The sequence below is a fragment of the Pituophis catenifer genome, unplaced genomic scaffold (genome assembly GCF_029215685.1).
Source record: "Pituophis catenifer annectens isolate HBS135680 unplaced genomic scaffold, rPitCat1.0.hap2 SCAF_3, whole genome shotgun sequence".
Classification (NCBI taxonomy): domain Eukaryota; kingdom Metazoa; phylum Chordata; class Lepidosauria; order Squamata; family Colubridae; genus Pituophis; species Pituophis catenifer.
This window is the reverse complement of record NW_027256883.1, coordinates 26,270,165-26,287,038: the sequence shown is the minus strand read 5'-3', so window position 1 is coordinate 26,287,038 and position 16,874 is coordinate 26,270,165. Positions and strand designations below refer to the sequence as shown.

General features: G+C 36.8%; 1 protein-coding gene across 1 annotated transcript in view; it reads right to left on the bottom strand.

The window, feature by feature from the left end:
• RGS22 (regulator of G protein signaling 22) overlaps nucleotides 1-16,874 on the bottom strand; it is an 86,149-nt gene that overhangs the window by 31,566 nt on the left and 37,709 nt on the right. Inside the window, exon 15 of the mRNA XM_070942092.1 lies at nucleotides 16,676-16,777. Within this exon, the coding sequence (XP_070798193.1) occupies nucleotides 16,676-16,777 (102 nt within the window). The remainder of the gene's footprint in view (nucleotides 1-16,675; nucleotides 16,778-16,874) is intronic.

The following is a 16,874-nucleotide window of genomic DNA, read 5'->3' as shown; positions in this document are numbered from 1 at the left end:
TGAAATTACCAGGCTCCAGGTGTTTGGTTTTTTTAAAGAAATTGCCAAAGAAAGTAACTGATTTGAACAAATTGCTATATAAAAGCTGGTTTTAGTCCTATATGCCGAAATTAATTTTTATCTCTTACTCTAGTCTATAAAATGCTTGGACCATAAATGTTCTAAACTCTGGACAAGTCAAATTTAATTTAGTTTGGATAGGAACTAATGGTGGATAGATTAGTTCTGATTCAATCGGAATAACTGATGTGGCTGAGATTATTGACGTGATTCAACAATGTAATCTGTCAATTCAAAGAGTTGTCTGAATTGATTTCCCAAATCAAACTTCACACATCCCTGGTGGAAACTATTTTATTTTATTTTTATGTGAAATAAATGGAACTTTAGAAAAAAGAGGAAATACTATGTTGCTTTTTTTTTTTTTTAATTTCCACAATATCAGAATGTGAATACTTTCAGGGACTACATACTGTGATGAATAAAAATATGGTGATTTTACAGTATTGTATTTATTAAGGCTGTGGAGTTTCTTTAAAGAGATGCAGACCAGCACAACAGTTATCCTCCTGTCAGCTACAAAGCGTTTTGGAGAATTGGATCTGAAACATTACACAGCACCATTATTTAATAAGGCATCTATATCCTTTTGAATAAAAACACCCCAGAGGCCTGTTTACAATTACATAAAAACAATTTAACAAAACAACCAAGAACAGCACACAGAGTCAATATTTAAAACCAAAACATAACAAATATTTTCTACCAGATATAACAAATGCTTGTTTGGAAAAACAATATTCATATCCAGCAACATGAAAAACAGCCAGGGACGACACCAGCTAACTTTGTGGGTCAAGATGTTCCATAATATGGGTGCAATCATTTAGGAAGCCCTCTTTTTCAAATTAATGAATAGTCTTCTAACTTAGATGGGGTCCAGGATAACAGCTCTCTTGGGAACAGACGTATTAAAGTTGGAGCAAATAGATTTTTAACAAGCAATCCAAGCTATTTCCCACTAACTGTCCCAGGACTCTAAAACAGAGATTAAGAAAAACCTCCTCACAGTCACAATCCTGGCACTAATCTTGGGTTGTTACACTGGTGTCCCAGCCAGGATTTCCTCCAGCTGGCCAATGAGAAGATGCAAAGAGGGGGAGTAGCTGGCATCCTTCCACTGCTTTTTTTCCTTGCTATATTTGCTTTTGCTGGGGGGGTGGGGAAGGGAGGGAGACAAGGAAGGGACTAAAACAATAGCAGCAGCAACATGAGGGGAAATACAAAACTACCCCTTGGAATGAAGGATGGAGGCATGTTAAAAAGAGGCCACTACGCCTTGCCTAAAGGAGGCTGGAAGAATTCCCGAAGTTAATAGACAAGACAAGACTTGATTTCCCACCAAATCATTCTGCAGTTCCAGGAGAAATATTGAAAAAAATGCCTTTACTGTGTCCCTCTGAAGGATAGAATTATGAAACCATAGCTATGGAGGTTTGAAAGATAACTTGGATGTCTTCTACTATAACTCCTGTACAAGGGAGGAATCCTGAGTCCATCCCAATCAAATGGCTGATCAACATCTGTTTGAAAATCTTCAGTGATGGAAGCACCCATGACTCCAGGAAGTAGGTTGTTTTCTCTGCTTAACAGCTCTCACAGTCAGGAAATCCTTTCTTATTTTGAGTTTGTATCTCTCTCTGTAAAGTTTCCATCTGTTGGTTCTTATCCTATCTTGGGGCATTATGGAGTATAAATCTACATTTTTTCCCGTTGTCACAGCCCTTTAAAGTATTAGTAGACTGCTATCATGTTTCCCCTGAGCCTTCTTTTCTTTAAGCTCAATATACCTAGCACGGCTCATACTTAATTTGCTTCCCAAAATCAAGACAAGCTTTGAAGCATCAAATAGAAACAGCCAGGCAGTTCTGATCTCAGATCAATGCAAAAACTGATCTGGGAAAATCAAACAAGACAGCAAGCTCAGCATCAAGAACCAAGCCTTGCATGTACAAAAGGAGTGACCAAGCAACAGCTAAACATATGAATCACGTCATTTTCTCCTGGAGGGTCAATACTTTGTCAGTACTTTGGTAGAAAATTTTTGGGCCAAACAGTGTATACACAACCTCTGAGAGTTACTTCTTTTGCTAGCAGGAGAGTGAGGTAGACAGGACCAAAGCAATACTTACATTTGATTTCTCTTCTGTTTCATTTCATGAAATTTAAATTAACTAAGTACAGCTAATAGAATTACTCCTATGCATCTAATAATTGTCCTGTGCTGTCATACCAAAAATTATAATTTGACCACTATTTTAAGAGGCTTCAGAGGCAGCAACTAAAAATTTGTGTGACTGCAGGTAGTGTGTTTGCTAAACAACAAAACAAAATAAAAAGCTCCATCTGGGAAAGTCATAAGCAAATATGCCATTTATATCTGTGTGAAGGATCTGTAACATTTGCTTTATTAAAAAATTTTTATTTCATCAAGCCGGGCTGGCCTAACTCTCCAATGGTGTAATTTTAAATTTGATTTTTAAATGGGGGATTTTAACTGTCGGGCCAAATTGCTTAATATATTTTTAAATTGTTTTTAAATTTTGTATTCTATGTTTTTTACCTATGGCTGTTCACCGCCCTAAGTCCTTCGGGAGAAGGGCGGTATATAAATTTAAATATTAAATTAAATTAAATTAAATAATTAAATTATAATTCTGTGTTTCGAGGAGCAAATTGTATAAGTAAAGTCCAGGCTGTGAGTCACCATGGCATTAGCGGAACAAGGAAGAAAGGAAATTCAGAAATATTTTTGTGTATAAAATTTAAGAGTTAAAAGGTGTAACTGATTATTTCTAGGACAGGAAGGTTTTCCACTTCTGTATTGCTATCTGATTTATCTTATCCCTAGGCTGAAACTGCAGATCAAACAGAAATTTAAGTTCTTCTCCAAGATGGTGTCTTCTCAATGTGTGGAATTGCATTTTGCAATTCTAAGGCAGCATGGACAAAGGTTGGCAAACTAGGAATTCTGAGAACGGTAGGACAAGCCTACATCTAAAGAGCCCCAGGTTGAGGGAAGTTCTATGAGGCCAATCATAATGATCGAACAGTAAATTTGTGAGCTGTCACATCTGACATAAATTATATCATTCATGACATTTGTGTGATGACACTATGATCCTTGTGATGTTACTTGTCATTCAGATCAGATCCTAAAGGTCAAAGCTCTTCACTGATTTTAGAGGTCCAATAGAACAGTATGCTGGATGAGATGGACTTGGTCTGATGGATTGCAACTCAATGAAAAAGCACATCATTTGCCATTAGTTGACTACTGAGTGCCAATAATTTTAACTTTTCCCTTTTCTTAATTGTGAGAGCTCTCTATTATAAATTCAATTCCCATTCTGTTTATGCTTTCCAGTTTTTTTTCTGGAACACTAAAACTTTCAAATGGCCTTGTATAGGATAATACTCCCAACAATTATTGTATGATACAGTCCATAACATGGAAAATATGTTTTAAATGGTTGCCTATAAATACTTGAAAAGTTCATATTAAAGTCACAGTATATATAATAGAATATCAGGCTTCATTTATTTGGTGATTTCTTTTTTACCTCAGTAAAAGAAGAATGTTTTATTCTATATTGCCTCTATATATTTCTCTATAATATAAAATGTATTAAGAGATGGGCCTAAAGCAACTACCAGATGTAGATTCTGCTCGGGTTTTGCATCTTTATGTAATTTATAAAAGCAAAATCTGGAGACAATAAATCCAGCTCTCCCCCTTCCCCACGCCCCTTCCTCACACCCCCTTCCCCATCCCCCACTCCCAAAAAATCAGAGCAGCATTCAGGCTTTTAAAATCCTGAATCTAGGAAAGTAGATATGGATTAAATCATTTAATAAAATCATAACGTTTCTTCAAATTTCAATTTTTAAACTCGAACTGTATAATCAAATCAAGCATTAATCCTTCTTGAGTTAAATAAGGAGCTTAGTTATATATGATTAGCCATACAATGTCAAAAAGTTAGATCTATCCTACTCAAACACAATTCAGAATACCTGTATTATTTTCTAGCAGCTTAATTTCTATCTACAGAATAATACATTGTATTTTTTATATAAACTGCCTTTGCTATATATATGTCTCGTAACTGTCTTTCATTTTTCTACCTCTAAACAACATTTTTTTTCCCAGGGCCAATTCCCACATATGTTTTCCTTTTCCAATTCAGTTTGCAATTTACTATATGTACTTATAGCAAAATAACCACATGCATTCCTTTCATTATACACACAGTGGTTCTCTCTCTCTGGAATACATTGTCTTTTCTTTAATATATCACAATGTTAAGACAAATATAAATCAAAGAAATGAAAAGGCTTAATAGAAATCAAATTAAGTACTTGTTTTAAGTGACATTATTACTCTAAATACAAAAAAGCTATTTTAAAAAATATGGGGGAACAATTTATCTGGAAATGTCTATGTAGTGTACAGTCATATGAAGAACACCCTGAAAGGTCTCAGTAGGTGGTAGCTTTTGATTGACTTTGTTTGGGCTCAGAAGCCAAACAGAATTAGTCCTAGTTAATATTTGGATTGAGCACCACCAAGGAATTCCAAGAATGTAGGCTACATTGGGAAATCAGTCAGTCAGTCTATCTGTCTGTCCATGCATCCAACCATCCACCCACCCCATCCATCCATCCATCCTTCTATCGATTCATTCACAGCAAACCACTTCCATACCGTTGCCAAGAAAAATGCATGGACATGTCCTTGAAGTCATCAAGAATCAAATTTGGCTCAAAAGAGATTTTAATTATTATCTCAATTTAGAGTACTAATCCTATAAACAGCAATAACAAATTAGTTCTCCAAATAATTATTCTTACGTAATCAAAACTGTAGCATCCACATAAAGAGAAACAGACATTGGAAATCTTGATAAACCCAAAGTGCACAGAAATAGAAATAGGCTTTAGAAGAAAAATATAAGAGGAAAATCACAAAATAGTGAAATCAAGATTTCATTGGCTAAAGAAAACTGAATTTCTTGTTTGGGAAGAGTGAAATGGAAAATATGGAAAGAGAATACAATGGAAGATGACTCGACTCAATGACTAAAAGTTTAAACAAAAAGATTTATACTGTAAATATGTAGACCATTGTTTTCCATATCCTACTTATTTATTTCTATGAAACATATACCCCAGGGGTCTCTCTGGATTTCATTGTCATTTCTTCTTGTCATGAATACGTGTTGATTATTTAAACAATAAATTCACTCCATGCTCAGAGTTCAAGGAAAGTTACATCATAAATCATTCATATAAGAATTGAAGAAATGAAGAATCTGTTAGAAACTCAATCCTAGCCACATAAGTCAACTCCAAAAGAAAGTGAATGCAATATTTTCCATGGAGGGTTAAGACAGCTTCTTACATCCTTAAAAATAAGCTTTCAGAACAAATGCATGTTTATTTATATGTAGCGTTTGAATATTGGCTTTGTATGCACTGATTCGATATAGAGTAAAATCCAGAATAAGCAACATAAAAACTACATCATTAATATAAAGGAGCTGCCTTACATCTCTCCACATGATGGTTATTATTAAGACGAAATATTTATGTGTAGCCTCTCACCAATGATTTCCTTAACATTACTTTTTAACATTTTGATTCCTTCATTCAAAAATATTTATATCTGAAATTGTCCAAGTAAAATGTTGGATAATGGGAGGTAAAAATTATAAAATAATTAAATTAGACTCAAAAGTTATCCTTTGCAAAAACATCCCCTTTCTGCCAAACTAAAATAAACCAGCATTAAAACAGAAGATCAGCCATTACAGACTCAAGAGTATAAAACTTGCACTGACATTGGATGTTTGTACTCAAATAGCTCTTAGAGGTAACCAACGAAAATATTATGCAGTTATTTCAACTTTTTAAAAGAGATTATTTATGAAAGAAACAGAATGGCTGAAGCAATGAGAAAATAAGGAAGTTGATTGTCCTAATTAGCTTCCTATCTAATTTCTGTCCTAAAATTTTAAGTCTTCCAATGCTGAAATTTCTACTCAACAAGAGATATTTATCATTACCATTGAATGATAGCTCAGGAAAGAGTTTCTACACATACTAATTCAACTGATGTCCTACTTATATGGATCTCTGCCAGAAATAAGCATTCTTAGTCAGGCCACACCTATATGGCTACATTATTTGAACAGTCCTAGTCACAGAAAGAGCAAAATTTAGAGGATTTTGATGAAAATTCATTTGTAAAGTAGCATCTAATGGTTTCCAGTCTATGGTTTTCAGCAAAGGTAACACAAATGGTTTATTTGTGGGGTGGGGGTGGATTTGTGTGTTAGACAGCAGGAGAGGTTTATGTTAATTTCTTTAATTTTAGAGAAATGTTCTCACATTCGCCCACTCAGTGTGAATTATTCTCCTCTTATTTTTCAGCAATTATGAAATGAACAGACAACCCTAGTTGTTGGGGTTTTTTTTTTGTTTTTTAACTTTTACAGATGAACTACCATGCTACCACGACTGAGTGTGCACATTCCAATTTAGAACACAACAGGGGTAACTAGACAAGATACAGTTCTTGTTTTAGACTGAGGTTAGTCTCCTGATGATCAAATAGAATTCTGAGGAAAGCTTGCAATCCCATGAAATTTTGATATATGCCTTAGATCAGGGGTGTCAAACTCGATTTCATTGAGGGCTGCATCAGGGTTGTGTTTGACCTTGGGGGCTGGGGTGGATGTGTCCAGGGTCAGTATGGCCAGGGTGGGCGTGGCCAGCTCAACATCACTTGTGTCGGGGGCACCCTTTCCTTAGACCCTCCCTCACTCTCATTATAATCTCCTTCCTTCCTTCCTTCCTTCCTTCCTTCCTTCCTTCCTTCCTTCCTTCCTTCCTTCCTTTTCTACTTATTCTTTCCCTCTTCATTCTCCTTTCTTCTTCCTTCCCCTCTTATTTTTCCTTCCTTGTTCTCTTCCTATCTTCCCTTCTTTTTCTTTGCCTTTCTCCTTTCCTGTCCCTTCTTTCATGCTCAAATGCAAAAAGGAAAACATTTCTCCTTTTGTTTTGTTTTTAGTTTGTTTGCTAGCCCTCTGCCAGCGAAAATGGAGCCCAGGGGGGAGCATGCAGCCCTCCCAAGCTCTGTTTTCACTGGCAGAAGCACTGCAGGCTGGTCCTTTGCTGTTTCCAGAGTGGTCCCACGGGCCAGGTCTAAGCAGCTCGCAGGCCGGATCTGGCCCGCAGGCCTTGAGTTTGATACCTCTGCCTTGGACATTGATTCTAGGATTCTACTTCAATTTTTGCACTGGACAGACAAGGTGGACAGAATTTGAAAGAACACAATCACAATATGCTGACTCTGGTCTTGATTGAATACAGCTTGAATCTCATCTGGGTTACAATGAATTTAAAAAAACAAAACCATAAAAGCAAGCTCAAGAGCACTATCAAAAGTTGCCTCACATGTGTTGATTTGTTATATTACATTTGGGCTGTTAGTTATGCTAGTGGAAGAATTTCAGATATTGCGCTTTGATGAATTTGCTTGTAATGATCATGTGGATTTAGCTTTCCTCAATGTTTTAGTTATTCTCTTTATGCTATGTTCTACTGTCACCACCAGGCCAGACTGGAAATAAAATTAAATGGAGAAAAAATAATAAACCCATGGTGTTTAAAAGATACAGATAAATGGTAGAGAGTGGCTGCTTAGCAGAAACATTGTCATCTCTACATAAACTCCAAGCACTGATTATGAATCCTTCATTTTACCAGCCAGATATGAACACATGACCTTATAAAATTCATGATAGACATCCCAAGGAAGAAAATACCCATTATTTTCCTGAAAATAACCTAATTGTTGAGATTCTAATCAGTGCTTAAATTCTTTTTTTACATCAAAATAGATAAATCAGGCTTGTGTTGCCTTTTAAAAGCATTAGAAAAATTACTGGAATGTAAATTTGTCAATGGTTTTCAGGCACGATAACTAATTGGAAAAACTTTTGCATGAAAGGACTCTCTTCCAGAGAGAGTAGATGAGGTCACAAGGAAAGGGCCTGAGACCAAAATGGTGCATTGCAGTAATAAAGCATAGCTATCAATGGTTGCCTCCTGTAGAAAAATTAGTGATCTTCAGTCCATTACAATATGTAGTCAGGGGAAAAAAAATGAGAACCTTGGGTCTGCATCACAGTCAAGTAGTGGTCCAGTTTGACCAGTTGACCTTGGCACCAAATCCCTTAGCTCAATGTGTACATGCCAGAATGTACCCTGCTGACCACTCCAATCCTTCCTCCTATTCAAGTTACAGTAGATGAAACCCATACCAACTCGGTAGTTGCCCAGATCAACAAGGACCGTGCTATGGGTCGGAGTTCCTAGATATCTACTGAAAAATGGGTTACAAGACTCAGGATTATTGGCTGAGAAACCACAGCCAGCAGCCACAGGACTACTGGAAGGAAAGGTGTTTACTCGTTGCAAAGATACATTGATTTGAAACAAAGAAATAATCCAACAAGAAAAGGATTCTTGAAACAAATTCTGGGAAGAACAACATCTAGAATCAGAAATACCAATAGTCATAGGTGCCTTTGGTACAATCCCAAAAACAACTGGAACACCATTTGAACACCATCGGCATTGACAAATTCACCATCAGTTAGTTGCAAAAGGCATCTTTACTCAGAACAGCTTACATCCTGAAATAATACCTTTAACACCACAAAACCTCAACATCTGCCTATTCCAAGTCCTTGGGAAGGACTTCATAGATGGAGAAAAATGCCAAATCCAGTCTGAACATCTGTGTGAAGTAACACAATAAAATAATAAAGGTAATCGTGACTATCATTCTCCAGTGATGGCCCCTTTCCTCCTTGTCTGACGACTATGATAGCCCCAGCATTTATCAACCACCTGTTAATGAGAATCATGCTCCTCTTTAATGATGGGATATTACTCCACAGATTGTTCCTGTGCATGTGCATGATTTATAATTGGCTTTTTGACCAGAGTTGCTGAAAAAAAGTGATTCCTTTTCTGAAACCAAATAGACCAAAAGAACTAATTTTCTGTCAAAGTTGAAAACTAATGAACCATTCAAAGGATTGGCAGCCAAATGAGATCTGGCAATTGTATCAAAATAATAATAATAATAATAATAATAATAATAATAATAATAATAATAATAATAATAATAATAATAAAAATAAATAAATAAATAAATAAATAAATAAATAAAAACCATCCAAGGCACTGCATAACAATACTATAAACCAAAGCAACATGTAACTGGCTGCCCTAATCTTCTGGCCCTAACGCAAGGGGGGAAAGCCAGGTTTTAACAGTTTCCAGAAGGCCAAGAACATGGGGGGACTGACAGTGTTTCATAGGACAGACAGTGTGACAAAGAAGGCATACCACCTTGGTTGTAAAAGGTGGCACTGTTTGTGAGAAGGCACCTGGAGCATGCCCAGCTGTTGAATCTAGTGGAAATCCTGGGAGTTAGATAGTCTGAAGCCATGTCAAGTTTTAACGATGATAACCAATGCCTTGAATTGCACCTGGAAGCATACCGGAAGCCAATGCAACTCACACAGTAGTAATATTGCATGGTGACTTTTGGCGCCCCCAAAACTGTGTACTCCACTGCATTCTACACCAGTTGAAGTTTCTGAGTGTGCTTCAAAGGCAGCCTCACATATTGAGTGCATTGGAAAATCCGATTAGGAAATGACTATAGTATGGGTGACTGCAAGCAGAGCATTCCAGTCCAGGATGCAAGTCAGGGGCGGGTTTTAAAACCCGTCACTACTGGTTTGCTCGTGGGTGCGTGTGCGCTTGCGCGCAATGCTTCTGTGCCAGGAGGTGGGCGGAGCCTCCCGCTGCCACCGCTACCGGTGCGCTCGATCTGGAGGTCTTGGAGGTCTTCTAGTCCAACCCCCTGCCCAGCCAGGAAATCCTACACTACTTCAGACAAATGGTTATGCAACATCTTCTAAAAAATTTCTAGTGTTGGAGCATTCACAACTTCTGCAGGCAAGTTGTTCCACTGATTAATTGTTCTAACTGTCAGGAAATTTCTCCTTAGTTCTAAGTTGCTTCTCTCCTTGATTAGTTTCCACCCATTGCTTCTTGTTCTACCCTCAGGTGCTTTGGAGAATAGTTTGACTCCCTCTTCTTTGTGGCCGCCCCTGAGATATTGGAATACTGCTTTCATGTCTCCCCTAGTCTTTCTTTTCATTAAACTAGACATACCCAGTTCCTGCAACCATTCTTCATATGTTTTAGCCTCCAGTCCCCTAATCATCTTTGTTGCTCTTCTCTGCATTCTTTCTAGAGTCTTCACATCTTTTTTACATCGTGGTGACTAAAACTGAATGCAGTATTCCAAGTGTGGCCTTACCAAGGCATTATAAAGTGATATTAACACTTCATGTGATCTTGATTCTATCCCTCTGTTTATGCAGCCCAGAACTGTGTTGGCTTTTTTGGCAGCTGCTGCACACTGCTGGCTAATATCTAAATGGTTGCCCTAAGCACTCCTGAAATCATTTGTCAGGATATGATTCAATGCCCTCCTCGTAGGTCAGGGTCTCGGGTGGAAAAATCAGAACAGTAAACAGGATTCAGATCTTTGAAGATGAGCTCCATGATTTCATCCTTTCTGCTATTCTTCAAATTTAGTCTTGCTCTTCAATGCATCTTTAGGTCCAAATAGATTTTGGCATCAAAATAATCCCATGGAGCCTTCTACGGAACGTAAATCAGCCTTGTATCCTTGAGGGGCAACCATAGATGGCAAATTCTTATAATCAAAGCAAATTTCTGAATGCACAGATGTTCTTCTGCTCACCATCTGTAACCAAGTTTATTTGGCATCTTCTCTGAATTTTCCTATAGAAATGGGAATGGGATGGTTTTATATACTAAACTGCCAGGAAGAAAATTGGCCTGAGCAGCTATAATAAGTCAGTTTACTCTATTACTCATATATCATAATTTCAAGCCTTATATTGCTACCATTCACATCACTTTCTCCAGGCAGCATAATGATTCCTGAAACTTGCCAAGGTTTCCTACGAACAAACTGCTAATCAACATTGCCAGGCAATTGCTGACCTCACCATTGCTGCAGGAGACTTCATCTAGCTTTCTACCAGATTTCTTCTTGGTACCCGATTGTCTAAAAAAGCCAGACACCATACATCTAAGATTTTTCCCAGTACATGGACTGATCATGGACTTTATTGTAGTTTTGTTGTATCACTCTTTGGTAGCTTCCAATTGCATTAAAAATAAACCTGATTTTCTTCCATTTCTTCCTGTCCTAAGATGCCCCTGTGCTTCTTACCACACTACCAGAAGCAGCATCCATGTTGATGTGGGGAAAGGAATACTTTGAGATGGAGCATATCTGGATTTTTGGCACAGAAGAGACAGACCAGAATACTTATTTCACTGGAAGAGTTAAGCAGACCCAGCCAGATCCTGGAAAATAGGAGTTGGTGACCACACACTCCTGCAACAGTTCTACATGCTCAGTAGCAGAGGTGGTATTCAGCCAGTTCGGACCAGTTTGCCCGAACTGGTAGTGGAAATCACATGTGGCCGCCCACTCGCTTCGGCTCTATGCCATCCTATTTAGGCACGTTTTTGAGGCTGGGCTCATGTGCGGAAGGTGCACGTGCCAGCAAAGCACATGCACGGAAGGCCAGGCACATGCATGGACATGCATGCTCACATTTGCGAACCGGTAGGGAAAGTAAATGAATACCACCCCTCCTCAGTACCCAACCAAATCCAAGCCTCTGACTGGTTTGCATTGCAGCTTTAGCACTTATGGATTCTTCAGATACTGAGAGGAAAAGTGCTCATACCAGACGAGTGTAAACCTGCCAAATATCTGAAAATCTGAAGTCTGGAGTCAAATTTGTATGTTCTAAAATTAAATATATCCAAGATATTACTACTTTATTATGTGTGTCTTTATTGCAGCTAACTCTCTGACTTATTGAAGTATATAAGTCCAGGGAATCCCGTTAAAACCATAATATCTGATTACCACAACGAGGGTTGACAGGGCTCTTAATGAAGTTCTGCAACAACCAGCAGGAGAAACAAAAACTGAGAGGACATGAAATGAAGATTATTTGAAATGATGCTGCTATGACAATAAAAATAATCAAGTTTATTTAATGCTCATCTCTCTTCCATCAGTCAAAAAGATCTTAACATTTTGGTGGTCCTGACAGAAATCTGGCCATGACACCTCCTATAGGTTTTATGGCAGCATTCATTTCATTAAAACTACAAACAAATACAAAACCTTAATCAAAAAGTTGGAAATCTGAACATTTGAGGAATATACTGTACAGTATGTGCATGCACTTGTGTGCAAGAATTTAAAATGTAAATAAAGGGTTTTTTTCCCTTTGAGAAGCAATACATATTCTGTTTTTTCCCTGCTGAAATCATAATTATGGTTTCCATTGACTGTTGCTTAAATAATAAATATTTAAGCAACAGTTAAGAGCCTGTAGTACAGTGGACTAAAGCACTGTTATTAACAACTGCTGCTTGCAATTACTGCAAGTTCAAATCTCACCAGGCTCAAGGTTGACTCAGCCTTCCATCCTTTCAAAGGTAGGTGAAATGAGGACCCAGATTGTGGGGGCAATAAGCTGACTTTGTATAAATATACAAAAGTGTGAAGGCTATTGCTTAACGCATTGTAAGCTACCCTGAGTTTCTGGAGAAGGGCGGCATATAAATTAAAGCAAAAAAACAAACAAACATAAAAATGATTAACATCAAACTCAGTTTAATTTTTATTGTAGCTCAATAAGGTATAGCATGAACCTAGTCCATTCTTAAAGACTCGTAGGCAAAATCACATTTTTATCCTTCTTTGTAAAAAATTAACAGAAAGCTGATGGTCAACTAGAAATTGCATCTTATACTTTACAAAATTTCTTTCTCTATAATATAATTCAAAATTGATAGAATGTAATAGGTGTTTACTTTAATTAACGTTGGGTTTATGTTTCCTGTTTATTTATAGATAGACAAATATACAAATAGTGTATAGGCACAGCCAGATGTGCTATTATCCTTCTCATCTTTCCTATTACCTATTCCTTTAGCACAAGGGTGCTAACTCAAGTGCTTAGATCTGGCCAGCGAGGCTGCCCTGGAAACACCAAAGGACTGGCCTGCAGTGCCTCTGCCAGCAAAAATGGAGTTGGCTTCATCATGTTATGACTATCACTTTATTGTTTGTACCTTTTGATTTATGGTAATTGTTTTTATTTAGCATCTTATGACTATCATTGAGTGTTGTATCTTATGGTTCATGATGATTGTATTATGATTGTGATTTATCACTTGATTGTATGTACACTGAGAGTTTATGTACCAGAGACAAATTCCTTGTGTGTCCAATCACACTTGGCCAATAAAGAATTCTATTCTAAAATATAAAAAAAAGAAAAGAAAAAGAGCCATATCATAGGAAATATAATGCAATGATATCGATTGAAATAGGGTTGTGGATGCAGAATCTACCATTCATAATGCAGCTATAGTATATTTGAAAGAATTTAATCTCTAATTAAATTACAACTCACAAGATGAAATTTTCCATCAATTGATTTCCAACCCCTTATATATCTTGTTAGCAAAGGTTATCTAGCATAACAATAACAAGTTTTCTGTCATTGTTTACTGAACAGTGATGAGATCCAGTTACTAACATCATTCTTAACTTTATGACTTCATTCACATAAAGCCAGAAATACATATAGCGGTTCATACTGTCCATGGACAGATCCCTGTGTAACTTCAGTTCTGCTACGGTGAATTTACGACATATAAAAAGGAAAAAATAAACTCCCTTTTTACGACCCTGAAATCCCCTAATTATTTGGGATAGAGTCAGGGGGGACTGGATGGAGCTGAGAGTTTACTGGCCAAATGCCCTTCCTTACATCACCCGGATTCGCAGCAAATATCTTTTCTAGAAGAGAAATATCTGCTGCTTCCTAGAATTGAACTCTCAACCTGCCGAGTGGGAGGCGAGCATTTTCACCACTAGGCCACCATGCCACTCATATAGAAAGGGGAAAAAAATAAATTTGCAAATATGTTTTGGATACTGCACATGCAAAGAAGCCAGAAATAATGGTAGCCCTGTGGCATATATCTGTCCTGTCTCCCCCCCCCATGTTATTCTCTTTATCAATGCCTGTTGAATACATATTTTCCCAAGCTTTTAAAACAAACATGTTATTCAGCTGTGCTTATATTATTCTCATCTATTTCTTGTTCTTGTGATTTCTTTAAGAATAACAAGTGGCTCAGTGCTATATTTTACCATTTTAATTTGAGATGTCCTCAGAGCAGAATTAGATTGGAAGCATGATAGAGTATAAATTCAAGAAGTAATGACCAATGCAGTAGTAATTCTTGCTAGCTATGTTTATTCCCACAGAAACAGGATTCATGTAACCGTTGTTAATATATTAATTTAATTTAATTTAATTTAATTTAATTTAATTTAATTTAATTTAATTTAATTTCCAATTTATATACCGCCCTTCTCCCTGAGGACTCAGGGCGGTGTACAGCCAAGATAAAAAACATAGAATACAAATATTAAAACATTTAAAATATATATAAATTTTTGGCCCGAAGTTAAGAATCACAAACTAATTAAAATAATTTAAAAATTTGTTCTAAGCCAACCCGGCTCTTTAAAATATTATAAAAATGAACTAAAGGAATGCTTTTGACCTAAACTTTATTTCAAAGCTCCTCCAGAAAAACATGTAATTTTGATAAAAGTGAACTGTTTTTCTTCCAGCAGCTCAGCAACTCACAGGGCAAGGAGAAAACGAAATGGAGGTAATGTAGGAAAACAGAAAAAATAGCTTCAAGTTTTTTCCACCAGCAGAACGCTGCTCCTGAAAAATTATTTTTTTCAAGAAAAGATAGCTCTGAATAGAAAAATAGTTTCCGCTTTTTCATGAAGATGAAGGGAATAAATAGGATCAGGAATTATGCAGTTCTTAATCTCTCAAAAAACTACAGAATAGGAAATTATTAAACTCATGAAGAATAATAGTAATGCCATTTATTTTTTTTACCCATTCATTAATTAAATATAAGTTAAATCAAATTTGGATTTTGCTCAGTCAGCACCGATATTGCAGAATGAGGCTCCTTACGCCCAATTCAAGGGCAAAGTAGAGGTCTTGGCTGAAAAAAAACCCTGAATGTTCCTGTTGTGAAAAACAAAAGAGCTCTCAAATACCCCTGCAGGATTTAACTCTTAATCATTTTCTGGTTGAGAAAAACTTACGTAATATATGGACTATGCATTTAGGAAGCACATATAAGCAAGTTAGACATGAATGAATGAACAAATGAATGAATGGACAAGCAATTTTGATGGTTACAGCAAATTCAGCAAGGAGAACATAGAAGAAATCAGAAGAGTGCCTGAATGGATGGATATAATAGAAAAACAAAAATCTGAATAGATTCCTCATATGCATAGAGATGCCAGTTTCTCCCAAATTCACAATCTGAACTACACAGTTATATGCATGGAAGATAAATGCTTTTCACTATTTAGTCTTGAAATCTGTGACTGAGAGATAAATTGTCCCTGCACAAGCAATGTACTATCTAAATTTAGACGGACGGACAAGTAAGAAAACAAGTAAGAAGATGGAAAGCAAACGTGGGCTGAGTTAAAAATAATAACCAAGGAACTGGATAACACCCTAATCATCAGCTTAATGTCCTCCAAAACTAATTGCCAGAAAGTTTGTATTTATGACAGAAATATATTTTCTTTTCTGTTATGCATCCAAAAAAGAAAAAAGAGCTAAAGTAGGAGGTTTTCTCCAAACCTATATAAACAAGATGCCCAAAAATGAATCTTCAGCTGATTGATACAAAGTGATTCTTTCATTTTAGCATCCCACAAATATTTCCAAATATTTCCAAATCTTCTATAGTACATACTTAATAACAATTCACCCCATCAGGATGAAAGAAAGAAAGAAAGAAAGAAAGAAAGAAAGAAAGAAAGAAAGAAAGAAAGAAAGAAAGAGAGAGAGAGAGAGAGAGAGAGAGAGAGAGAGAGAGAGAGAGAGAGAGAGAGAGGGAAGGAAGGAAGGAAGGAAGGAAGGAAGGAAGGAAGGAAGGAAGGAAGGAAGGAAGGAAGGAAGGAGGGAGGGAGGGAGGGAGGGAGGGAGGGAGGGAAGGAAGGAAGGAAGGAAGGAAGGAAGGAAGGAAAGAAAGAAAGAAAGAAAGAAAGAAAGAAAGAAAGAAAGAAAGAAAGAAAGAAAGAAAGAAAGAAAGAAAGAAAGAAAGAAAGAAAGCCAAAACACTAGCTGGACAGAAAACAGAATAATTGCATAGGAATTATATATCCATGAAATGCTTGGAACTGGGAGATATTTCTGAACAAAAACCATGCCTGGTTGATGTTTAGATAAACTCGGTTACTCCCATTTATACATATTTTGTTAATTAGGATCCCAAACTATTTTCCTTGGGGGTAGAGAGAGTCTATGAAAAACTCTTGTTTATGACTTACTTGTGCTTGCTTGCATAGTTTCAGAGGATGGAGGGTTTCTTGATAGAAAAGCTGGTGATAATCCTGTAGGTCAAACCAAAAATATGCGCTGTTCTTCCATAGCTACAGATGGAAGAGATGGGAGGAAAGATATTACTACCAAGTTTTTATTGCTTCGTGCTGCCTTGCTCAATTTGGCAACTTCATGATGTATGGACCA